Source organism: Halichoeres trimaculatus, unplaced genomic scaffold (assembly GCF_033239565.1).
Source record: "Halichoeres trimaculatus isolate MK-OKI-2021-1 unplaced genomic scaffold, fHalTri1.1 fHalTri1_scaffold_22, whole genome shotgun sequence".
Taxonomy (NCBI): Eukaryota; Metazoa; Chordata; class Actinopteri; order Labriformes; family Labridae; genus Halichoeres; species Halichoeres trimaculatus.
In genome coordinates this window covers 2,616,877-2,643,566 of record NW_027437200.1, presented here as the reverse complement: position 1 = coordinate 2,643,566, position 26,690 = coordinate 2,616,877, and the positions used below count along the sequence as shown (strand labels likewise).

The window sequence follows — 26,690 nt, the reverse complement described above, 5'->3', positions numbered from 1 at the left end:
CCCCAATAAGGAAATTACCTTTAATCATCCTAAAGAACGCGAAGGCCTGAATAACCAAGCGGTGCCCTCGCGATGAAACAATGAACAGTGTGAGACACTTTTCTGGGCTTCCATGAGAGCTGACCTGCGACAGACCCAAAGAGCTCATTCTGACCTATCAGGATCAGAGAAAGACAGAGGGAGGACAGGCAGGATCGAGAGACACCTGAGGACTCTTGATCATCACACTTCACATAATTATGAGGAGTGAACTCTAGTGTTGCTCACACTGCACCATTAAAATCCTTCATCATACAATAACTGAAGAAAAATAACGTTTTTAGCATTTTCTGACTAAGAACAGATCCTGTCCTTTCAGTTTCTTTAAGTTTGATTTTTAGAAAACTTGTGCAATTAAATTTCTGTACCCAAAGTACTTCACTTTCAAGAAATTAAACAAACATCTGCAAATAATTGATATTTTTGGCTTTTTTTTGGTTAACTATTTCTTTTGTTTTCCATTCATTTTGATTTCCTTGTTAGGCTTTCTTTCTTTCTTTCTTTCTTTCTTTCTTTCTTTCTTTCTTTCTTTCTTTCTTTCTTTCTTTAATTTATTTAAATATATAATCATACTCTATTTAAATATCTATCTATTTTCATTTTATATTAATTTTCATATTTATTATTATTATTATTATCATTATTATTATTATTATTATTATTATTATTATTATTATTATTATTATTATTATTATTATTATTATATTTATAAGTAGTAGAAGTACAAATAAAAAATAATTACTTTCTCCCATTTTATTTTGCTAATTTATCACTCATTTATTTATTCATTTATTTATTTATTTATTAGTTGTTGAAATGTCATTTTTATTTCACTTTTGTATGCGTAATTATGCCTCTAGCTTGCCTGGTTATGTTTATGTGTATGTTTCTTATGGTTATGATTGTTGCTCCTATGAATGCTTTTATTTGTCTCTTTTTATTACCTGTTCTCATTGCTCATCCCTTTGTTTCATCATTATTATTTTTTCTTATCTACTTATTAATTAATCTGTTATTTTATGTATCTATAGGTTGCTTTTCAGTTTAATCAACCTTTGTTCTCCTCTTGGGGGCCTACTTTATTATTTTTGTAAACCACATGACTTGACAGTGCCAGGATGCACATATATGTTGTAACAAATGGAAAACTTTTGTTGTTTCAGGGCTAAAAATTAAATAAAAAGAGTGCGGGGAAAAAAATTCTGTAGATTAGTGGAATAAAACCAGCCAACAACCTCTTGCTGAATCTTTGGTGGTGATGGAGGGGAATTTGAATATTTCTGCTCCTCAACATGTCTGAGTTTGTAAAACTCTCCTCCTCTCTTAAAGAAGCAAATGTTACTCCTTAGAGAAAACTCAAACCGTCCTGTTTTCCTTAACAGGAACTGGGATTAATGCCGTCCCACGATTATTATACTGGTTCACAAACGTCTCCTTCTTCCCAGACCCAGACCTCCAGCACGTGTGCCTCCATCAGGTGCCAGCCTTTCAGATAAGCTCCTTCACGGATACTTTGTTGGCCCATAGCCAGTTAGCATTAGCTCGTAGCCATGGTGCCGTGGCCCAACATTAGGCTGTTGAAAGGCTAATCAGAGTTTAAGCTTTCTAATGAGCGGAAAAGATTGTGGAGCTAAACAATAGCTTACAATTCACTTAGAGAGTTAGAGGAGCTGGTGGCCAGCGTCTGGTTCCTGGTGCGAAATGGATGGAAACATGTCGAGGCTGGAGAATTACACCAGAAACTAAAGCTGACTCTTCCGTCAGGATTGGCTTTGTTTTTATAAACACTACACTGAAAGAACAAATCTGACAGAACTATCAAGTGATCAAAAATGTCTATTTTCATAATAAAAGTAAAGTATTGGAGATGCTAAGATAACACCAAGAGCCCTGGAGGACTTCATGTGAAGTTAACAACTCAATAGATTTCAAATAACACAAATAATTTTCTGTGTGTTGATCCTATTTCTTTTTTTTGTTTTTTGTGCCTTTTGGAATTTGGGGAGTTCAAAAACGCTTCATCTTAGAGTTTAGAATATACCCTGTGTTACAAACACAACATTTCCACCAGCAGAAATTGGCTCCATCCATCACAGAGATGTCATCAGCTGACATGTGACATCATTCCTCAGCCCTGACGTCTGCTGGCAGAAGCTTTATCCCTCTGTTCCCTGATCGTTAGTTTTGTTTGCTGAGGTTAAACCATGACTGTAATGGTGTTTGCTGCCTGTTCGGATAAGAAAAATAGTCAATAAATTGCTATTTCCTGAAGCGGTTTGGAAAAAGCTTGTGAGAACAAAAACAACCAAGGTTTTCCTTCTGTTAGGCTGCTCAGAATTTGACTTTCTACCTCAGCCCTCACTTGCGAGTATACAGAAATCGTAGAGGTAAATAAACCATCAGAGTTCATGTTTAGGTGTTTTACAAACTTCTAAAATATTTTAAAAAAACAAACAAAAAAACAGGCTTAACCCTTATTTATTCATTCATTTATTCAAATTTTGACCTCATTTGAAATGCTAAATATACTCAATGGGGACACTCCTCTGGTGCTTGTAAAGACACCCTAGGGCAGGGGGGGCCCAGCCTTTTTGAGACCAAGGGCTACATTAAGAGAAGTTAGTGGTACGAAGAGCTGAAAAAAAAATACACTGATTACTTTCAGTAACAGTAACAAAAGTGGAAGAAGTAATACTATGTAAAGAGACAGCTTACATATCAATCTTAATTATTCCACAATTAGTATTAATATTCAACACAGCAATGATGGTAGGACACATTTCCAGAAGTGGCTCGAATGTGGCTAGCACCATTTTTTTTCTAAAAACTTTTTTTTATATTTTTATTTATTTATTCATTCATTTATTTATTTATTTATTTTTATTTATTTAATTTTTTTTAATTTTTTTTTTTTTTGGGGGGGGGCAATAGGTTGACCACTTAAGCTTTTTTTAGATTTTTGACCAAAAACAAACAAAAAACAAACAAACAAAAAAAAAACCACAAACAACAAGAAGAAGAAAAAAACAACACAAAAAACATCAGGGCTCATACTTCGGTGTTTTTCAAATTTCTGAAAAATTTAGAAAAAAAAAACAAAAACAAAAAAAATGGTCTAGCCCCTAAGGTTTTCCAAAACCTTAATCAAAATGTATTAAACAAAACACGAGGGGAAAACTCCTCCACCACCAGGGTTCATGGTTTGTTGTTTCTTAGCCTTCTAAATAATTGAAAAAAAAAGGGGAACACCTTAGTATTTTTTTAGGAATTTTTAGGTAAAATGAAACAACAATAAAACACAACAGCGACACTCACATAATGGTTATAAAGACATCCCAGGGCTAAATAACCTCTCAGTGATCTATTGTTTCTATTTTTTTAAACTTTGAAAAATCCAGAATACTGAAGTTTCTCTACTGTCCCTCAGAAGCTGAAAAATTTTTAAATTTTGATCTGAAAAAAGAATCAAACATGTAAAAACTCACAAGAAAAGCTAACAAAACTTGCATATTGTCTGCGTGCAATGACACTTAAACTTTGTCCGCTTTAATATGTGAACTTAGACATCACTTACTCCTATATTTACATTACTTACAAAGAAGAAGAAAAAAGTAAGATATGTTTGTATTTTGCTCATGGATTCTATGGAGTTTTAAAGCAAGTGACAAAACCTGGTCTAGAATATGGTGCTGGTCCTAAAGCTGCAGTTCCTGGAGTGTCCACCAAGGGCTGTCTGCAGGAACAGCAGAAACCACATACACAACAATTCAAAAAGCTGATCTTTAAAGCAGAAATAAACATGTTTATAGCATGGTTCAAAACAGGATGTCAGTCTGTGTAGATCATTTCTATTTTGGCAGACTCTTGACTTTTGAATTGTATTAAAGCTCATCACAGAGGTCAAGAAGCTCAGAGATGAAGAGGCTGTATGATATCCTCCAACAATGGCTTTAAAAAATCTGTATCAGAAACAGATGGGTGACATCACTGATTGTCTGGTCTATAGTCTTCAGTTTAACTCAGTGTAAGAAGTCTTAACATTTGTCTTTTTCACTCTGTGTGAATTTTCTGTATTAATGTATGACTGGCTGCGCGGCAGACAATTGGACTCAATTCATAGTCATAGACTCAACTCGAGTCGCAAATTTGACGGCTTGCAACTCGACTCGACTTGAGGGTAAAAGACTTCAGACTCAACCCGACTTGATACAAGCTGAGTCGGACGACTTGTAGCATGTTCACCACGCTATAGGTTCACACTCTTAGTGATTGATTAATTGATTGATTGATTGATTGATTGATTGATTGATTGATTGATTGATTGATTGATTGATTGATTGGAGACAGGTGTGTAGCAGGAGCACAAGCACGCAAGCAGCCAATGGGCACACACAACACAGCACGGTTGTTTGTTAATAATGACGACTGCCCCTGAGCCTGTAGCCAGTTCTGCTTTTCCAAAAAGACGTGCAGTTTGCGTTTAAAAACTTCCACTCCAAATGAAAAAGGAGGAACGCACATTGCAAGATATACAGCGCTAAAATAAACGATAAAAAAGTAACATTGTCCAACTTTATCCACCATTTACAGACTGCACACGAAGCCAAGGAAGTGAAACCGAGCTAACACTATCAGACGTGTGATGTGCATGCATGTGTTGGTGATATGTTTGTCAATCCTGTTTTGAACATTGTTGCTAATGATAAGACAAACAGTTTCACTCCCCACTGTTACGAACATTGACATGGGCTACTGTAGCCTCTGTGACTGCAGAAATAATATTCATCCATGGCAGCAAGCCCCCGTCTTCCAACACTTTGTCACTCTTCATAACAAACATCCAGTCGTGACTCGTCAGCAGAGGAAATAACTCCCACGCAAAACCTTTATTCCCTAACATTTACTCTCCGATAAGTTCTTCCTCTAGCTGTAGTTTCATTAAGTCCACTCTGTTATTCTTTAGGGATGTAGATAAAGGACCCTATGCCAGCAAAACAGATGCACCTGGCCAGGTAGCCTACTTTAGGCAGCTAAATTAGTGCCAGATGATAAATGACATGTTAAAATATAATTAAACCTCTCCATTATAATATCAAAATATATGGTTTAATCCATGCAGAGTTGCAGACTAATCTGATGGTATTTTTTGACATTTACCTTAGGAGGATAAGTTTTCTGTCTTCAAGACATAAACCTGAGATATAACCTTTGACTCGACTTGACTCGCCCAGAACAGAAAAACTTGAGACTTGCTTGAGACTTGGACCAAATGACTTGCTAGTCACTTGGGACTTGGATCGGAGGAACTTGTACAATTGTCTGCTGAACAGTGGCACAGAGGTCAGCGCTGCTGCCTCACAGAAAGAAGATTCCCAGCCTTTCTGTGTGGAGTTTGCATGTTCTCCCTGTGCATTGGTGGGTTCTCTCCAGGTACTCCAGCTTCCTCCCACAGTCCAAAAACATGCCCACCAGGTTAATTGAACACTCTTAATTGCCCATAGGTGTGAGTGTGTGAGTGAATGGTTGTCTGTCTGTGTCAGCCCTGTGATTGGCTGGCGACCAGTCCAGGGTGTACCCCGCCTCTCGCCCAGTGACAGCTGAGATAGGCTCTAGTCACCTGCAACCCTGAACAGGTTAAGTGGTTCAGAAAATGAATGCATGGATGTATGACCGACTGTTGTACTTACTTTTGTACCTCAGGTTTTGTGACTTCATAGAGGGTTTGAATTTAGACTCGTGTCCTTTTTTTTCATAAATGGATGCTCTCTGCTTTAAAAGATTAAAACCCTCGACAAAGGTAAAAAAAACTTTGATGTATTTCATTTTATTCAGCTCAGCTCACTGACTTTCCTCAAGTCTTACTTTCTCCTCCAGTAATCACCTCCCTGATTAGACCCCTGTGGACACGTCCAGGGTTAACACTTACACAAACATTGAGCCTGGTCCAGGAACATAGCTGTGTGTGAGTGTGTGAGTGTGTCTGACTGCTTCAAGCTGTATTGTTCAGGGACTTTCCTTCTCTATTATTCTTTGTTTCTGACAGACTAACAGATTTATATTTGGACCTGTTCAGCTCTCTCAGGTTTTCGTCCTTCACTCCAGCAGCAGCAGCAGCAGGTTGGTTATATTGGTCGAGGTGAAGGTAAAGAGCTGTGTTTATTTGGCCTAGGATGTCCTCTGGGTAAACGCCAGTGAAAAAACACAAAGGAGAACTACTGGAGTCTTATTAACCTGTTTTATGACCTTTTCCTGAAATAATAGTCTGACAGGAACGAGACAAAAGAAGCAAAAATAAACAAACACACCGGGGGCTGAGCTAATAGGAAAACACAACACGCATGCCTCTTACAGTGTTTGAACGAGCGTAAAATCTGTGACTGTCAGAAAGAACAGCTGCTCATGCTATAGCTGCACACGCTAACAATAAAACTCCACATGGGGGTGAAATGAGAGCGTCTGTAATCAGAAATTTGGAATCCCAACAATATCAAGACACAAAACTGGAGAAACTTGAAGTCTTCCAAATAAATTGATTTTTGTTAAAAGCTCAGGTTTTAGAGAGTCAGCTACATAAACGATCACATCATCTGCATAGAATGACACTCAGCCGTACATTCAAGCACTTGCCTTCACATCCATTCATCCAAACTGCCTCATTTTAACAGGTCAGTGCTTCTGAAATGGTACACCAACCTTTCTTAAAGTGAGACAGTTTTTTTCCGTGAGAGTGTTAGAAACAGGCCAAAACAATAAACAAGCAGGTAAAGTCAATAAATGGTTCAAATTTGATCAAGAGAAAGTGCTCAAACATGTAAAAACGATGTAGAGTAACATGAAGACCTGCTGACCGCTGAGGGCCACACAGCCGTGCCCTCAGTAGTCTGTGTTCAGAGTCAGCTGGAGGTCTGCCAGGTCCCGGTGTCCTGGTTTTTGACTAGTAGGGTTAGCTCCAGCTAAGTCGCTGTGTGTAAGAGGCTGGAGGCAGGATTTACAGAGCTGCACAGACAGCCTGGGAATGTGTGTGTTGTGTGTTTTGGCTCCTTTCTCTCCGTGCCGCTATAATCACCTGAGAAAAGAGAACATCTCTTTATGAGACGCCGGCGTCTCAGCAGCAGATGAGCTGCTACGTGGCGGAGAGAGGAAGAGGAGGGTGGAGAGTGCTATGAGTGTGGACGTAGAGAATATTTCAGGGTGAATTCTGAAGAATTTACAGTACTTCACCCCCCCTGAGCTGATCATTTGTTCCTGAAACAGGAAACAACAAAAAGTTTGTGATTCTCCTGGGATCATAGTCAAACACTCCCACATTGCTCGGGTCTGGTTTTGAACAATGAAAAGATTAGAGCATTGTGGTCCAGCTTGGTCAGAACCTCATTTTAATTTATGTTTGTGAGGGAAAAAGTTAAGATAACCTGAGAAAGACAACAAACACAGGCCATAGCTCGAAGGTTTGAGCTCAGTCAATCTCAAGAAAACTCCTAACGAAAACACTTTCAGGTAATCAAACCCTCTTTCTACGCTTGTTCTTTTAACAAAAGTAAAGACAAATGATAAGTAACCACAGCAGACACAGCTTAAATGTTGTTCAAACTAATCCATCTTAGACTGGTATCTTCCAGGAATCATGGTTTTGGTCAGCACTTAAGAAACTCTTCTGACGGAGTTGTTTTGCAATCGTAGAGTGATGTGTGATGACTGTAGAGTGATGATCTGTGTTCATTGGTTTTAAATTTTTATTAAAGAAGACACAGGCTCTTGAAACCAAGGCCTGACTCACTGAGGGCTCCATGAGTCAGCCCTGCTCCCCTCAGTGTGCTCCTCAGTATGTCAGACCATCACAGCCCGCAGAGACGGTGTCTTAAGGACAGGGCCGCGCTGTGCTGGGTGATAATATTTACAGTCAGCCTGTGGCTGTCGGCTAATTCTGGGACTTCAGGGAAACCAGCGTCAACATACTTCTTGTTGAAGGGCACATTAGATGAACTTACCTCGCTCTTTCTTCTCCTTGGAGAAGGAGTCAAACTTCCTGCGTAGAGATTTCCTCCGCTTGCGGGTTTCTGGGAAAGAGAGGAGAAAGTTCAGCATGAATAAATCTGAAACCTTATTTCACTCAGTCCCTTATCTGCACTTCTGTCTGAAGCATATGAAGGCCATGTCTGCACGTGGCTGGATATTTTCAAAACTGGGTACCCCCCCACCCCCACCCTTTTGTTTTTAAAAACACTTTCGTCCACACGCAGCAGGCAAAACTGCCGGTGAGTGTGGCTCAATCATGCCAAACCCATATTTGGCATAGTTATCCAAACGTAAAATCTGTGCCAGCCAATCAAAATGAGCCCTCGTCATTCAGCTGTGACGTTTGAGAACAAAAAACTTCAGTGACATAAAACTACAGTTTTGTGTGGATGACAGTAGAAACGTATGAAAATATATGCGGCTTTCCAAATATGTGTGTACATGGCCTAAGACACCTCCCTGAAAAGAGACAGAGGATCATTACTTGTTTTCTATCAGCCCATAATGACTCTTATTATCACCTCCTCTTTAACATCAGCCACAGCAGCTCTGCCTGGACTGTTTGTCTCTTCTCTCATGTTAATCATGTTTATCATGTCTCTCCTGAGTGTTAGTTCCTCATCCTCAGCTCGTAGAATCACAAAGGTCCTTTCAGATGAAGAGCTCTGTTTGTTAGTTTGAATGGACCTATGGTACAGAGCTGCACGCTGCCCCTGGTGTGAAGCAATATGAAGTGTGTGTTTGTCTGTGTTTCTTTGTATTATTATCATGTGTGAGCGTGACTGAAAAGATCAGACAGGGCTGCTGAATACTTGTAACAAACACTGTTTAGTGCTGCTGGATACATTATTAACCCCTTACAAAAGCTCAAACAATAATCAGCAGACTTCTGCATGTCCTGATCTCCTTCAGAGCGCAGCTGAGTGTGGCTGTTTGACTGAGCTGAATAACACTTTTTTTCAGAACATGACAACAACCAACTAATTAAGACCATAGAGGAGGACAAGATTGCCAAAACAAAATGAGAAGATTGGAGGACAAAGACAAAGTGATGCGGACAAAGTAACATGGACAAAAAGACAAAAGCTAAAGTAACGAAGACAAAGTGAAGAAGATAAAGTAATGAGGACAAAGTGAAGAAGACAAAATGAAAAAGATAAAATAATGAGGACAAAGTGAAGAAGAAAAAGTAATGAGGACAAAGTAACAAAGACAAAGTAATGGGGACAAAGTAACAAAGAAAAATTGAAGAAGACAACGTAACAAAGGCATAGTGAAGAAGACAAAGTGAAAAAGATAAAGTAGTGAGGACAAAGTGAAGAAGAAGAAGTAATGAGGACAAAGTAACACAGACAAACTTAAGAAGACAAAGTTACTGAAACAGGGTCATGAAGACAAGTTACATTAAAAAATTGACAAAAGTCATATTGACAAAGAAAAAGTTACAAAAACAAAGTAATGAAGACAAATGAATGGAAAAAGTGATGAAAACAATTTGAAGAAAAAAGAGATAAAGACAAATTTACAAATACCACAAGATTTTAGTTTTGTTCAAATTTTATCAATCCACAAAAGAAAACAGGTCTTATAGCTTGATTTCTGGAAACATGATTAAACATGTCTCTGCCTGTGTGGGCAGGAAGTGAGTGTTAGCTAGAAGCTAAAGTTGGTGACAGTGGCGTTTTCTCCTGGAGGCTAAGGTAAGCCACGCTTCCTCTTGTTTTTCAAACTGAAGATGATTTAATGAAAATCCTCCTTTTAATAGTTTTGATAATTCTTCTGTGTTTTGTCACCGTCATCTCTTCCTTATGTCTCTCCTCTATTTATTGAGCATTTTACGATGTGTAAAACAGCGCCCTCCTAAATGTTATGTGGTGAATGCGTGGTGAAAATACGTTATTGCACACTGTTGTCCACAAAGAGGCCTAACTGAGTTGGCGCCCCTTGGTAAAAAAAAACAAAAACAAGAAAGAACCAATCAGATGAAGGTATCAAGGGAAGCCACCCTGTCTTTGGCCTCAAACCAATCAAATCACAGTATCTTCATTATAAAACCACTGAATGAAATCAGGGAGATTAGCACATTAGCAGTGTGCATGAAGCAGCCGGTTGTGCATTCAAGTGGGCGGTTGAGTAAATTAATATGATATCTAAGCTAAGTCAAGAGGACAATGTACGTGTGTGAATGAGTGAGTGAGGGTGGAAGAGTGAAAGGGTGTGTTTTGGTGTTCAAAGTGTCAGTTACATAACAAGTGTGTGACTCTGGGCACTCTTAACTGGTCATTCCAATACATGAAATAGTCATATACAAGCTGTAACATAGACTTTTATGTACCCCACTCCCTAAAAAACATACAGATTAGAGGCTTTGACTCACTTGGCTTCCTCAAAAAAAAATCCCCACTCCATGCCACTGGTTGGTGATGGTTTGTCTGTAGCTCCTGATGTTTGTCAGTTAATGACACCAGGCCACTTTCAAAAGAGTGTAAATTGCATGATTTGTCGATGTGAAGATATTTTTTGCATTATGCAAAATGTACAGACAGATATTAGGGAGACATAAAAACGCTGTTCATATCAGAGCTGAAGTTGTTCCCCAGAAGCTCTCTGAGCGTCTGTTTTTATGGAGTGAGTCTGTTTTTGTTCCTCTTGTTTTTACGAGCTCCACATCCTCCCCTCTGAGCGTCGCCTCCGCGTAGACGGAGTTACTGTTTGGGTTAGTAAAGCTGCTGTTTGGAAATCACTGATTCAGAGACGACTCTTTGTCCTATTAAGGAACACACAGAGCAACAACACAACGACCAAATGTGTCATCAGGAAAACCCTGAGTGTGAGGATGGAGATCTGAGTCTGAAGCACGGGACAGCCAGAGAGAGGGTTAGTGTTTGTGTTCCTAAGGCTGAGTGTGTGTGTGTGTGTGTGTGTGTGTGTGTGTGTGTGTGTGTGTGTGTGTGTGTGTGTGTGTGTGTGTGTGTGTGGATAAAAAGGGTCAAATTCCCATGACTGCAGGAAATTAAGGTTTATTTCCAAAGCCCACAGCCCCTCCCACTGTGCACACGCCACATCATGCTAAGCTAATCTCTTAGCACTGTTCTGTGGAAATCGATTACATAAGACACACTTACAGAGCTGAGATGAAAGATTAGGACAAATGGAGAAAACAGAGTCACAGCTTGTAACTGAAGCAAAGGCTTTCTTATAACGTGTCTGTGTTATAAATGACAGGACGATGTAAAGTAAATTTAAACTTTATCTCATTTATCTCTTTATCTTTTTTGTCAAGTCTTTAAAGTATAGTACAGCAGATTGCTGAAACAATCTTTTACTTTGTGAAACTAGCACCAAATTTGGCACGCCGGGGCTTCAGAACGTACTCTTTCAGGAAGTTATCCACTTCAGAAAACAAAAAGGCTGCTCTTTTATGAGATGGCCACTGTGCTAAGTGGTTTAAAAGGTGTCAGAACTGTATTTTAATTGAAAGATTTCTCTAAATATCTCAAACGTTTGCCTTGGTTTTAAATACGTTTTTAGAGAACTTGGTAAAGTTTCTTGTGGCCTCACAAGTTTGTTTTTGTTTCCAAAAGTTTCCCAGGAGCTTACTAAAGTTTTCAAGGATCTCGTAAAAAGTTTCTCGGGATGTTCCAAAGAATTTTCTTTAACTAAAGGAACTTTTTTTTTAAGATTCTGCAACAGTCTGCCAGGAGGAAAAAAAGGTTTTAGAGACTTTCTGAAAGTTTCTTTTCTTCTTCTTCTTCTTCTTCTTCTTCTTCTTCTTCTTCTTCTTCTTCTTCTTCTTGTTTTACGGCGGTTGGCAACCGTTTCTTTGGTGCATTACCACCAAAGTATCTTTTCTTTTTATGTTTGAAAAGTTTCTCTGGATATTTCAAAAGTTTACCAGTTTTTTATGTTTTTGTGATCCTGCTAAAGTTTCTCAAGGCCACGCATGATTTTTTGAATGTTCCCAAAGTTTCTCAGGATTGTACAAGAGTTTTCAAGGCTCTCTATAAAAGTTTCTTAGGATTTCAAAAAGAGTTTTCCTGCATCTTGTAAGGTTTGTCCCAGGATCTCACAAAAAGTTTGTCTAGTTTTTGTGGATCATAAAAACTTTTTCACAATTCTCCAACAGTTTGCCATGATTAAAAAAAAAACAAACGAAAAAGAAAAAAAAGAAAGAAAAAAACGTTTTCTTAAAGTTTCTTAAGGCCTCACAAGTTGTTCTTTTTTGTTTCCAAAAGTTTTCCAGGATTATGCAAAAGATTCCCAGGACAAAAGTTGGACAGGACCAAAAAATATTTCTAGATTTTAAATAAGTTTTTTCATGATTTCTCTCTTAGGTTTCTAAGAATATCAAAAAGGTTCCCAGGATCTTCTAAAAAGTTTGACAGGATGTTTTTAAAAGTGTCTTTGGGTTTCTCAGGTTTTTTCAAACTGCAAAAACTCCTGTAAATTCTTTCTCCTGGTTCTGGGACTAAACACTTCTGATTAAACACACACACATCATAAAGTTTCTGAGCATGTGTAGGTAACGTTGCTGCTCCGTGAAAGTTTTACAGGGTCCAGAAGTTTTATCATTTGGTGGAGTATTCTGATTTCAGGGAAAGAGAAACAGATGAACTTAAAGCTATGAGCGGTGAACAATCCTGAAGACTGAGCTGTTCGTTTGTCGTCCCTGCAGAGGCCATGAGACCGAACCCTGAAAACACCAAATAAGAACAAACCCATCCTCTGATATACACCACAAAGAATTCTCTGGACCTCGCCAACAAAAACCCAACTCAACAAACACGCTTTTCTCCAGAACACACACGCACACACACACTCACACACACACACACACACACACACACACACACACACAGGTGCACACAAGTTGGTGTATTCTTGCTTCAGTCGGAGCATTCCGAGTCAAACAGAGGGGATGAGGAGAGAGACTGAGAGATGAAGAAGCTGAAGAAGTGTGAGGAAACAGGAAAAAACACAAGCCTGGAGAAGAAACAACAAACTGAGAGGACCCTCAGCGGGAGGTGATGCCAAGACCACGACAGACCCAGTCCAACAGAAAGACTTCACCTCAGGGGAGAAGCAGAGGAGGAACATTCCCACACTTTGGTACGGCGTGGCTCGTCCCGAGCCTGATACCTCACTGATCCTCAGGACGGTCTAATGAAAACCAGCATCAGCTCTTTGTTGTGTTATATAACCACATCCTGGTCTTTAGCGGGGTTAAAGGAACTGTTTTGGTTTGACAAACTAGTGTTTACAAAAAACTAATTTGAGCCTTTAGGAAACACATGGTGCTCTGTACGAAGCGCTCCATGAGGAACATCTGGGAGATCTGGGAGGTCCAATCCCTGGATCTCAACTTCTTCACATGAGTTTTTGTTTCTTAATCATCCAAGTGGTCCACAGAAGTCCATAGTCCTGAAAACATCTGACAGACGGAGCTGAGAAGTAGTGATCAGGTTCTGATTCCTCCTCTTCCCCCTGTGTGTGACGTCTGAACTCTGACCTGATGGGAAACAGGGAACATTAATCCCTGAAGATAAAGCAATCAGTCATCTTAAGACTGAACGGGAAGACTTCCCAAAAGTGAAGAAGGACAGGGACGGAGAGGTCTCACAGGATGTGCGATGCTTTTTGCAAAAAAGGGAAAAACAAACAAGAAGTCTTTATGAGACGGGGAAATGATCTGCAGATCTCTATCCTCTCTCAAGGTCTCACATTTGACTTTTTGAGGGTTTAGAGTCAGCACAGGGATCATGTTCCCTCAGGGTGCGCGTCCTCCACTGTGACACTCTGAGTAACCTCAAGACCCTGGTGGTATTTGATAAATATTCCAGTAAAGCTTCACATCCCGCAAAGACAGAACGAAAACTGCTCTGCTGGAGAAAGGAAGAAACAGTTTTTGACAGTGAGCTCAGCAGAGCTGGATATGAAAAAGAGAGATTTAACATTTCTGACAGAGCAATGTGTTCAAAGATTAAAAAAAAAAAAAAAATTACCAGGACATCCAAAACTGTGGTTTCAACTCAGCTTCTATGTAAACTAAATCAAAAACTTAAAATTATGGACCACCTTTGAAAAAAGATAACGAATCAGAGAATCCATCAGTTCAGAAGTCTAACTTCCTTTGATCTGATAGTTTCATATTCAAACCCAAAATAATTCTGACTGAAGATCTCAGGTCAGCTGTTAACATGTGACATGATCTGTTCAGATTTGGTGTTTACATGTGCCCCTACATTTAATCAGAACACCTGTTTTACAGATGTGTGACCCGTGCAGATCACTGTAAACATGGCATGATTATCAAAGATGGAGGTGTATCATCTACTTAGCACAGTAGTTGTGCCCCGACTGGAAGCACTGCAGACCAGGAAGCTGTGGACAAAAGTCTACAGCAAAGCTAAGCTTGCTAGGTGCCACTCCGTTGTGGCTGCCTGTTGCAGCAGCTCTCTCTTCTTTGTCTGTTTCTTGTCATTTTTCCATCTTTTTCTTCATCTTTGTATTTGGAGTGGATCATTACTTTGTATGGCTCATTTCTTGGTCGTGGACACCAAACTGGTTGTGTCTTCAGTGATATTTTTTACTATTTTTTCTCCTGTGTTTGTCTGGAGATCCTACATGTAACCATGGCTGCATTGTTTACATGTGAAATCAGCTGTTAGCAACCTGTAGCATGTCAATGCTAACTGGTCCAAGGCCTGATGTTTCCTCACAAGGTGAAGAGGAGGTGAGGATGATGTGCTGTGAAGTGACAACGTGGACCTGTCCTTCCATCCATCGTCATTGGGAACGTAAGATCTCTCCAATAAGATGAACGAGCTAGCTGTGCTAACCCAGCAACAGAAGGATACCAGAAGGCAGAGTAGCATCATGCTATTCACAGACATAGCTAACAGAGCTAACATCAGACACCAACGCCACATTAGCAGAACTTCAGCTGCTGTGAGAAGACAGGATCCAGGAGACAGAGACTGAACAGACTGCTGAAGAAGCTCAGTCCTGGATTCTATTCTATTCTATTCTATTCTATTCTATTCTATTCTATTCTATTCTATTCTATTCTATCCAAGACCAGTGTTGCAAACTTTTCAGTGAGGAAAGTTGCTATTGGCTGTCCCAAAATTACTAACCGACGCCATCGCCTAATTTGCATAACAAGTCATTTGCATGTAATAGTCACAGACGCTGTGGGATAGAGGAATAACTTCGTGAAGTGTGAAAAAAACGCTGTACACATGTTTGGAACTGCAAATGAACTTTCTTCTGTTATTATTTTTAAGGTGAAAATATCAACCCTACTCATTTGGGACCAGCTTGGTATCAGCAAAAGTGACCCAAAAGAGGCACAATCTGCTCTAACTGTAGTAGGGAGAGACCACTGTGAGAGAGGAGGACTCGTCTGCATGTGAGTGTTTTGAATAGGGGAGGGGCTCAGCAACCACTGCTCATTGACAAGAGTGAAGCCCCGTTTCCACCAGGCGGTTCAGTTCAGTTTGTCGTGGTACAGCACACATTTTATGGTGTTTTCACTAACTAATCCCAGGACAGATCCCCAAATTACCGAGACAAGCTGTTCCACCCCTCTGTTGGGGTGCCAGACAAAACTAATCTGACCCCAGAAGGTGGAGCTACAACACTGCAGATCATGAATTGGTCAAAAGAATCGTTACTTCCTGTGTGACAGCGTCTGCTGTATTTCTCCTGGTGGCACACAGACTTCTCTGAAACAAAGCTTGATTGTTCTTTGTAACAAAGAGCCACATGACAATCACAGATAAGACGACCTGCTGGATGTCTTCATCATTGTTCTTTATTAACTGTGTCATGTTTTTCTTCTTTGTCCGATTCATTAACGGAGTAAACTGTGTTGCGCTGCTATGGCGTCACACTACAACATAGCTGATGCAGCTATCAGCATCTGGCTTACACACAGCCTACCAAGAAGGGCACGGTTGGCTGTAGAAACACAAACAGAATCAGGCTTTACTGATCCAACCTGTACCAAGCTGTACTGATCCAACCCGGAGCACTTGGTGGAAACAGGGCTTTGTCACTAGCTGCTTTATGAACAACAACAAAAAGAAGTTGGCAACAATGGCAAAGGCTGGGGGAACACGTTGTACTTGAATTGTACATTTATGTCAGGACAGAGCATGTGTAGACAAAACCCGGCCTAACAACCTTCGGTTTCATTGTTTACCTGACAGAACTTTGCTTTTGATCGGTTTAGGAAAAGGAATATTCTACCTCTGATAAACTGAATACAATTCCATTCTGTGTCATTCTCTTGATTCTGACTGAGGTGTTGGTATACAGTATTTCAATTGGGTTTGGGCTTCAAACCCAATTCTAATCTAAACTTCAGGCTCCCTGTAAACCCTTATTGATGACACCCTTTAGCAGTTAGCAGTGGAAAAACTAAGGTATCAACATTAGTAGGTGGTGGAGACCAAAAACTGAGGTTAAAGAGAGTGAGTTATGAGCTGAACTTTGCTAAATGAGCAGAGACACAGAAAGCTTTGAGTCAACAGTTAACTCGGGCATATATCATTTCACACATCTGATATACTTCACCCAGTCAGTAGGGGAGCCTTAAACATCTTCACTTCACTTTCTAGTTGTCCTGTTTGCTTTACAGCTAACATTTAAGTCCTTATGCAGCTTGATATTGTCGTTCACCCAGGTTTTTGTTTTTTGAAGGGACCCAGTTTGGTTTTTGATCACTCACGTTTTCACAGATTTAAGTCTTTGTTGAATCAAGGCCCTTTGCAGAACTTTATAAATTCATTGAAGATCAAAACATTTAGGGTTGACCTGTTCCTGATTGTGGGTCAGAGCTTGTGAATAAACTCTGAATCAGCAGACTGAGAGGGTCAGAGGTTAACAACCCTGAGAAAGAAGAGAGGAGTCCAGGGAAGAGTGGAGTGGAGTGGAGTGTGAGGAGAGCAGCCTACACACACACATCACATCTACAATCAGCTGTTTTTGTTTCCAAGCAGTGACCTTTGACCTGCCCTAGCCCCAACAAACAGAGGAAGAACGTCTCAGGCTGCAGTGTACGAGGTGTCTGAGAGATTTACAGTTTCTGGTCTGAATTCAGAGAAAGAGGTCAGCTGGTCACACATGCACATTTCTTCAAAGCAGAGAGTGATCCAGCAGTAGGAGGAGGAATGCATGTGCATTGAAACATCAGCAGAGGAATACTGAGGAGGAATGTCTAAGGCACAAAAAAGTGCAGTTCCTTCAGTGTCCACTTGAGGCTGGCTGCAAAAGTAAAGCTGATCCTGTTAACACCCGTTATCTTCATCCTGTTTTGACAGCAGAGTCCAACACACATATAACCTGGTCCTCTGATGAACACATTCTGAAAAAGTAGAAAAAAAACCCCAAAACCTGAAGCTGGGAATGTGTAGTTGGAACAACTATAAAAATGCATGTGTTTATGCCAAAATTTCCCAGGAGGTGGAAAAGCTTTCTAGAGCTTTACAAAAGTTTCCCAGGGCTCTTAAAAGTTTCTTGCAATCTTGCTTTCTTGAAGCCTTTCAGAAGTATTTAGAAATTCCCACTGGTGTCGGGATCTTACAAGTTACCAAGGATCCCAAAAAATGTTTTTTTTTTTTTAAATTTGAAAAAAAAAAAAAAAAAAAAAAAAAAAAAAGTGGCAAGATGGGAAGTTACCACAAGAGGCAGTGTGGCCGTTAATTACCTGGCTGGCCTCTTTCTCTCTTACAGAGCCAGTAAATGAGTGTGTGTCAGAGTGTGACATCACGTGCTATAAGTGTGGTGTGATTTGGAGCTGGGCTGTCTTGTGGAGTTCGTGTAGGTGTGTTACATTTCCTGTCGCCATCATCTGTAGAGTCTGAACTGCTTGCTTTACTCCTGCTGCTGCTTGACTCGCCCTTCTTGCTCCCCGTACCACTGTCACATATTGCTGTTTCCGAACATTGCTACTATTGAGGCTCTTTGAGTTTGTGCCCTATGATTTTTGGCTCTCACAGTTTAGGCTCTTTGAGTTTTTGCTCTTTGAGTTTTGGCTCTCACAATTTAGGCTCTTTGTGTTTTGGCTCTCACAGTTTAGGCTGTTTGATTTGAGTTTTGGCTGTTGCAATTTAGGCTCTTTGGCTTTTGTCTCTTACAGTTTGGGCTCCTTTAGTTTTGGCTCTCATAGTTTAGGCTCTGAGTTTTGGCTCTTTGAGTTTTGGCTCTCCAAATTCAGGCTCTCAGAGTTTGGGCCCTTTGAGTTTTGGCCATTTGAGACTTAGCTCTTGTTGGTGGCAGTAACACAGACTCTCTTTGAAGGCTCTTTGTTGGCTCCTCTGGATCAGTCAGTTTGGGATGTACTGATGGGCTCAACAAGTATACCGTGGCAGAATTTTGCCAACATTAGCCAGACATGTGTGTTTCGACCTCTCATGAACATTGTGTCAGCTGTTTTCTGGTTCTGGTTATAAATACAGTGAACATGTTTAATCTCTTAATTAATTTGTTAAGTTCAATTTATTTTATTGTCTTTTGCTTTTTCTTTATTTAAATTATTATTACTTTTTATTATATTTTCCTCAGTGTTTATACTTTTTTGTTACCCCCTTTAAATACATTGTCATGGTTTGGGTTTTTTGGTTTGTATATTTCTTGGTTTTCTTCTGTTTGTCTTCTCATGTTTGTTTGTATTTCTGTGTTTGTCCTGTGTTTCTGTGTCACCAGTGTCAATTTTAGTTATTCCTGAGTGTTCTGTGTTCCCGGTTTTTGTCCTTAGCTTGTGTTCTTTGTGGTTTTGATTTGGTTCTTGTCATGTGTGTGTCTTTTTGTGATTTTTTCTAGTGTTTCACTGTCTTTTATGTATTTAGTCTCTGTCTTGAGTTTCCCTGGGGGTATTCCACGAAGCTGGCTTAGCTCAAAGCCTGGCTTATTTGGGTTAGCCTGGCTAACTTTAGCGAGAGTTGGGTTCCACAAACGAGGCTTAGGGCTAGCGTGGCTTGGTAACCATGGTAAATTAGCCAATGCGACTAGCCTGGTCCTGGTCAGGCTAAACGTCAGGCTTACCTTATCTGCGTCTCAGAGAAGGTCAGACCGGCTTCTGAAAGGCGCCCTGTGAACTGCAGGTGTCACATTAAATTAATCTATACCTGTAATATTTGATGTTCTTGTTCAGAAACATAAACTGAGACCTTTTGGTAACTTTTCTGACACCTGCTTAAAACCCAAAAAGTCAGGAGGATCGTGAGGCTCCGCTTTCACGGTCCGTATTCATACTGAAAATCAAGATCAAGCAAGCTTTTGTCCTTCAGCTCCACGGGAGGTTTCCGTCCTCCCTGAGCTTGCCTTAGGACACCTGCGTGATCCTTTGACAGGTGAACCGCCCCAGTTATACTAGACTGGAATAACCGTGAGTCAAGACATGTCAGATACTAGACTGTCCATCCATATGGTAGGAAAGTTGGTGGCTGAGAGGTTAGAGAGGAGGGCACAGACGTACGGTGATTCACGCTTTATTTGCGGCGTGGGTTCGATCCCACTTGTGGTACCTATTTGAAATGATCTGATTTTCTTTCTTCTGTCACCCTCAAAGTACAGTCAACATATAACAGAATAAAGGCACAAATTGTCTGATGATATAAAAGGTGACAACAGCCACAATTTTCCATAGAAATACCCTCCTTTACCGGCGGTCCGTTCTGATCATGATGATAATGTGAAGGTGATTCCACATGGTGATATAACTTTGTGTCTTCCTCCTTATTTAAATATAAAGCACTGTATCACTGACACATCTTATCTGACAGCTGAATCATCTCTAATAAAAAAAAATGACATCTCATCTACATGTCTTTTTCTGCTGTTTTAGTCAGTGTTTGATGAAACATCACCACATGAAGTATATAGGCCTATATATATGAACAGCTTTAATTTAATCAAGACCAATCTCCTCTGGGCCACAGCAGTGTGAGGAGCTTCAGAGTGAGAAGAAAAAGGGTCATCAAACTCAGCAGAAACAGTCAGTGTTGATTTGACACAAAAGCATGATATTCTTGAACCAGCAGCGTCTCTGGCTTTAATTATTGCCACCGTGTCACCCTTTTATGTGATTTTTACTTTGTAGTCATCATACGACTCCATGAGGAGTTTTTTCTCCGCTGAGGGAAACATCTCCGCTCTCGGTTTTGACATGATTTGGTCATTTCGATAATCGACACGTCGGGGCTTTTTATCTACCGCGGACGCGCGCTTAGCCACAGCTTAGATCAGCCTGGCTTGAATAAGCGTCTCTGAAAATCAGCTGAGCCTCGTTAGTGGAACGACTTGCAGCTAAGATTGAAGTGGCAGCTTATTCAAGCCACGCTTACCGGCGATAGCCCAGCCTTCTTTAGCCAGCTTCGTGGAATACCCCCCCCTGTGTTTGGTTTGCTTCTCCTTGTGTTTCCCTCCTTGTTGATTACTCCTCATGTGTTTCACCTGTGTCTTGTTTCACACTTTTGCTCATCACTCCCTGTCTATATAGTCTCTGTGTTCCATGTGCTCTATACAAACCAAAAGCCCAAACCATGACATATATATATTGTGAAGTTTCAGTTCTTTTGGTCTTGATAGGTGCTTTACATTTTTTTGATAAATAACTTAGTTATCTATTTTGATAATTTCTTGTTTAGTTTTGGGTTATTTTGGTTTGGGTGGTTAATGTTTAATGTTTATGGTGGTAGGAAGGCCGCCATTGTCGCATGTTTTTAAATTGTGTTTTCTCTTTTTGTTTGACAGGTGAGGGCCCTGGAGCTGCAGCAGGTTCCTGGTGATGGTCCTTTTTTTGCTTTAGGTTTGCTGTGTCATGGGTGCTGTGCAGTTTATGGATCCTCCCCCTTTTTGTTACTGCTGCCGTGGTAAACCCCCAGCCCTGTCCTTGTTTATTTCTTGTGGCAAGGCCCTTATATCACTCTTCTTATTTTATATTTTGGAAATTGGGTTTTCTTGTCTTGTGGGTGTTATTAGAGTTGTGTGCTTTCTGTTATAGTTGAACAGTGAATTTCATTGGTGTACTGATGTCCTGGGGTGCAAGTCCCCAGGTGGTGTCCCACAGGTTTGCCAGGATGTTAAAAAGTTTCTCGAGGCCTCACTTGAGTTCTTATGTGGTCCCAAAGTTTCTCTGGATCTTGTGAGGTTTCCCGGTTCTGTCAAGGTTTTTAGAAAGTTATTCAGCGTCTAGCGAAAATTTATAAAGGTATCAAAAATTCAGCAAAAAGAGCCAAAGGTGCTGGAACAAACTTTTATCCATTTACCTGATTCTCAGATGATCTCAAACTGAAAAACTGTCAGAGACTATGGATGAAAAAACCCCTCTTTCCTTCAACGCTGAATTTGGCCAAAACATAAAGTCATTTTTCTTCCAAAGACAGCTTTCAGAGCTGGGGAGTGAGATGTTCTTTAGCTCTGGCTTTCTGTGAGACTTTTTTTGTGTCTTTTCCAAAGAAAGAGAACAAAAATCATCCATCCTGGCTGAGAGACAAGCTTATCTCAGCATCAGAAAAACAAGAATGTCTCTGAAACACATTCAAGAGCCTCCTCACTGGTTTGTTTGTGAAATTTGGGCTCTATATTTAGATGCTTCACATTTGCCCTAAAAGAAACCCTGGAGATACAACCATGAGCGTGTGAGCCGCTCTGCTGTGAAACACCTCAAGTGGTATCAGTGATTTCTTCTTCCATATAACCCCAGCCAGTCCTCTGCCCTCTCTTATCACATCTGACAGCCTGGATTGCTCCCACATGTGTCCAGACCAAGCACACGGGGTTAACCCGGCGTCTTCCTGCTCCAGGCTCATTCCTCACATTCACTAACAGCGTCCAGGCTCCTCGCGGTGTGTCTCACAAGGATGACAGCCTGAACTAGAGAAGTTGCATTTCCTTGCAGCAAATGCATTGAAATGCTGAAGATGAAGAATGAAAATGAAAAACAAATGCTACAAGCAGTGAACCAGAGCTGAAAATGTGAAAAGGAGAAAAGAAGAAGTAGCAGAAATAGGAAAAAAAATTACAGAGGTTAAAGTAGCAGTAGTAATAGAGGAAGAAGAAGTAGTTTGAGTTTTATAAGCTGTGGGAATAAGTTGTATGAATAGTGGAGCATGTAGTTTCATTTAAAGAGGGAGGTATGGTATTATAAGTAACTGAAGCAGTGATGGGAATATCAGTATGTCACTGCATGTAAAGGTCTGGGATGTGTGAGTGACAGAAAGAGCACACATATGTGTGTCTTTGTTACTGAATGTTTTGTCTGGTTAGTATACACAGCTAAGTGAGATGAAGGTTTCCATGGTAACCTGCTCGTTAGGCTGTGGAGAGCTGCACCTGTTTAATAACTTCTATCTGAGACAGACGATGAACAAGCAAAACGTAGGGTGAGAATTTCCTGTAGCTATGGGGCAACCATGAGGGCTATCAGAAAAGCGATTACATCGTGAGAATCTGGAGACTCTGATGAACACAACAATGTGTTTTGAAAGTTCTGAGAGCCAAACAATACAATTTGTTTGATAAAGTTGAAAAGTCTCAGCAGCAGGCTCCTCCACTCTAACTAAAGAAGTTCTGCACTCTAAGAGCTGAGGTTTGAGTGAAAAACCTGAAAAGTTTATGTTGCTTAAATAGTTAAATCTCAAAAATCGTTAGAGATATCTTAAAAGTTGTATCGTACATGAAGAGGTGAAAGATCAGTGAACATTTTAAATTAAAACGAAGTCTGTAAGTGGAATTATGCTGAAGTAATAACATTTCAAAAAAGAGGAAAATTTAGGAGGAAAAGGAACAGGTTCTCTTTCATTTCAGATGAGATTTTTTTTTTCAGAGAAAGCTGAATACATCCAAAAGTTTAAAGGTAAGGGGTTAGAAAAGTCAAAGAACACATCTCCAGATGTTGAATAGTTTAAAATTTGAATGGTGAAAATCAGACAAAATTTGTTATTAAAAATTATTATTTATAATATATTTTATTTTATTGTTGTTTATTTATTTATTATTTATTTTATATTATATTATTTGTTAGTAATTATTGTTATCAAATAATTGTCACAAGTAAAAAAAATGCTCAAAAATTTGCTTAAAGCTAGAATAATGTTTCAATACAAGTAACTTTTTTCTCGTTCCATTGGCAGATTTGTTACAAGAAAATTCAGACCTCATTATTTTCTTTATATAACTTGAAATGAGACATTTTTTGGACTGGTCAGGTAAATGTGGCTCATATTAAATCTATAAAGACATTTTCTAGTAAAAATAAGACAAAAACAGTTGATGGAATTTCAGTTTTTTGCAGTGCAGGGGTGATTTGGGATACAGCCCATGGCAGAGTTGATTCTCCTAACAAGAAACATGAGCACTCAGAGCCCCCACAGCCGGTCCTGGACTCACAGAACTCTTTTCATGTTTTGGCCTTGGACTAAGTCTCTTCAGAGACTCAATAGCCTTTGAAAGCCTTTCCAACCTCTGAGGGACTCTGAAAACAAGCCTGAAGGACCTGACACCAGGAAAACCAGATGAATCTGATTTCAGAACCTGGAGAGTAAAACCTCAACTTGTACAAAGAGCTGCTCTCTCAGGACTGCTTGGTTTACCTTTGGGGATGCTGATCTTGAAGTCCAGGTCTCTCTCCTCCAGATGATACAGGGCGACTTCCTGTAACCGCGCTCGCTCCAGCTCAGACAGGCTCTGGATGGGCACCGGCTGCAACCGCACACTCTGACCCAGCATGGTGGCCCACGTGTGGTCCCCCTACAGGAGACGGAGAGACAAGCCTTTTAAAAAGTCTGATCACATATACCAACAGCTCTTCATTTGAACCAACGTCCTGTAGAAACCCAGAGGAGTCGGGGGGGGGGGGGGGGGGGGGGGGGAAGCATGTTTGGGTTGATCGCAACAAATGTTATCAAGACCCCCAGAAACTCTTGAGTGGTCAGGCAAAATATTTTTATTCAGATTACTTTGAACTCAGTTTCTTGGGGTCTTGAAAACTTTTTTAGGATTTTGCAAAAGTTACTTAAAATCTCTCAAAAGTTTCCCCCATATTTTCCAAGAAGTCAAAAATGTTTGCTACAGTTTTTTAAAAGTGCCCTGAGATCTTGAGACACTTTCTCCAGAGCTCAAAAATGTTTGTATGACTTTACAAGCTCCTCAATGCAAAAGTTTATTTTGGAATCTTTTAAAAGTTTCACAGGACTTAGCAAAAGGTGACCAGGGTCCCCCTAAAATTTTCCAGGATTTTAAAGTATTTGGGGATCTTGCAAAAAGTTTGGTTTTTTTTCAGGACCTCTTAAAAGTTTCTCATGGTTCTTGCAAATTTTTTAAGGATTTCACAAAATCATAATCATTTTTCCACATGTGCCGTCTTAAAGTCTGTGTCTTCTTTTATTCAAATTTGACTGAGGACTTGTAGTCCTCTCTGAACTGGATCAGACCCCTTCTCAGTGTTTTTTTCTTTTGGTATTGGGCCCTGAAGGAGTTCACCAAGAGTTAGAAAAAAAAACATGTTGATTTTATCTGGTTTGTCTGGCTGCCAAGTTTTTTGGGGTCTGGGCTTTTTTTGGATTTGGACCAAAATGAGAAGATGAACTTTGGGACGTTAGCTGCTGATTCAGAATACACCTTTGAGAAATGAAAAGTCAGAAACATCAGAGCATGTAGTGAAAGTCTTAATATCTGAGGATTTATTTCTAAAGACTCTTAGTAATGATTTCATTAAGGGATCCAAACCTCTTCACTGCTCTCTGATTCTCAGGATCTATTGTTTACAGCAGGGCTTAGAGGTCTTGTGAAATCCATTCATCTTTGACTGAACGCTGCTACGCAACATACTGACAAATAAATAAAGCAGAGCTGATGTTCGCTCAGAATAATTTTTCCAACTATTCCCCTCTGAGGACGTCTGGAAGCTACTCAAATCTGCTGAACTTTTGCCCCCTGTGGTCTGGAACTGAAGCTTCAATCACATAAACACTTTCTGCTTTCAATAAACATGAGAGTTCACACGTTGATCTGGAGGGAGGAGACGCTTTGAAGAGGATGTTCAGGAGGATAAAGACGACATGACTGTTTTCATTTGACCTTCTCTTCCTCCAGGAACAAACCCTTCATTCAGATCCTTCTGCTGCAGGTCGGAGTTCGCTTCAATCAGCCGGAGGAGGATAAGTCTATTCATCATGTAAGAGAAGTCTGACAGAGACCAAAGTCACTATGATGTATCGTCAGGGAACCATGAATCTCTGTACCACATTTTAAACCGATCTATTCAGCTGCTGTAAGGACACTTTCGGCCAGTTTCACATCCAGGGTTTGGATAAAACCAGGACTAAACTAACCTGGTTTAACTTAATTCACACTAAATTGCTTTCTGAGATGTTAGTTGACTTCAGATAAACTGTTTCCTTTGGTTGCAAAGGTGAGGGTGCTCTGAAAACCTGGGGTGGAATATTTCTACCATAAGTTTTAGTTGTGTGTGTGGAACAGGAGTTTGACCCATGACCTTGCATGGAGTGAGGAAAAAAAAGTGTTTAAAAAACTTTAACAAAAGTGAATTTCAGTAGTTTTCTGGCGTTAACAGTGTATGTACTGTAATTTATGTTGAAAGAACATTACTGTAAATTGTATTACAGTATGTGAGTGTGAAATGAGGGTGTAATACTGGGAATCCTGCTTCCAGTATTTACTGTTGTTTTACAGTATTTGTTCCGTGAGCACAGACAGTTGGTGCGTGCTATGTGGAGCACATACAGTCAGTATATGCCATATGAAGCACAGACAGTCAGTGCGTGCCATGTGGAGCACAGACAGTCAGTGAATGCCATTTGAAGCACATACAGTCAGTGAATGCCATATGAATGACAGACAGTCAATGAATGCCATGTGGAGCACAGACAGTCAGTGAATGCCATGTGGAGCATGGACAGTCAGTGAATGCCATGTGGGGCACAGACAGTCAATGAATTACATCTGGAGCACAGACAGTCAGTGAATGCCATGTGGAGCACAGACAGTCAGTGAATGCCATGTGGAGCACAGACAGTCATTGTGTGCCATGTGGAGCACAGACAGTCAGTGCATGCCATGTGGAGCACAGACAGCCTGGGTCTCTGCAGTGTAACATCTCAATGTACAGCAGGGTCTTACATCCACTGCATTTCCTTCTCATTTACAGGTTCTATAACACTATCACAACAAACATAACGTAATGGTACAATACTGGCAGTAGAGTTGCCAGTATTTTTACCATTACTTTACAGTGAAATTTTCTCCAGTGCAGTGTTGCAGCTCAGGTCACCATTGATGTAGTGAAAGTAATCAATTTTCACCATGCACAGTGAAGCATTCAGCCTGTACTCTGAAGTTAAACCCGCCTCTGGTGTTCATTTAGACCTGGATTAGCTCTAGTCTTCCTCCAGGCAGCAGATTATTTAAATTAAGACTAGGACAAGTCTGAAACTATATTGATCCATATCTAAGAAAACTATTTCAATAGATCCTGGATTAAAATGTGATTTAGTCTAGAACCAGGGCTCAATCCCTGTACGCTAAAGTAAGGTTCCCTTCAGCGGTACCTCAGTCTGCATCCTGAAATATGCTGACCTTTCACGCTCATTTACAATAACCGCCCGCCT

General features: G+C 40.2%; 1 protein-coding gene across 2 annotated transcripts in view; it reads right to left on the bottom strand.

Annotated features, from left to right (window-relative positions):
• arhgap36 (Rho GTPase activating protein 36) overlaps window positions 1–26,690 on the bottom strand; it is a 68,750-nt gene that overhangs the window by 12,986 nt on the left and 29,074 nt on the right. For both annotated transcript variants that reach the window (XM_074661855.1, XM_074661856.1), the window contains exons 2-3: window positions 23,655–23,811; window positions 8,028–8,096 (exon numbers count right to left, since the gene is read on the bottom strand). In XM_074661855.1, the coding sequence (XP_074517956.1) occupies window positions 8,028–8,096; window positions 23,655–23,811 (226 nt within the window). The remainder of the gene's footprint in view (window positions 1–8,027; window positions 8,097–23,654; window positions 23,812–26,690) is intronic.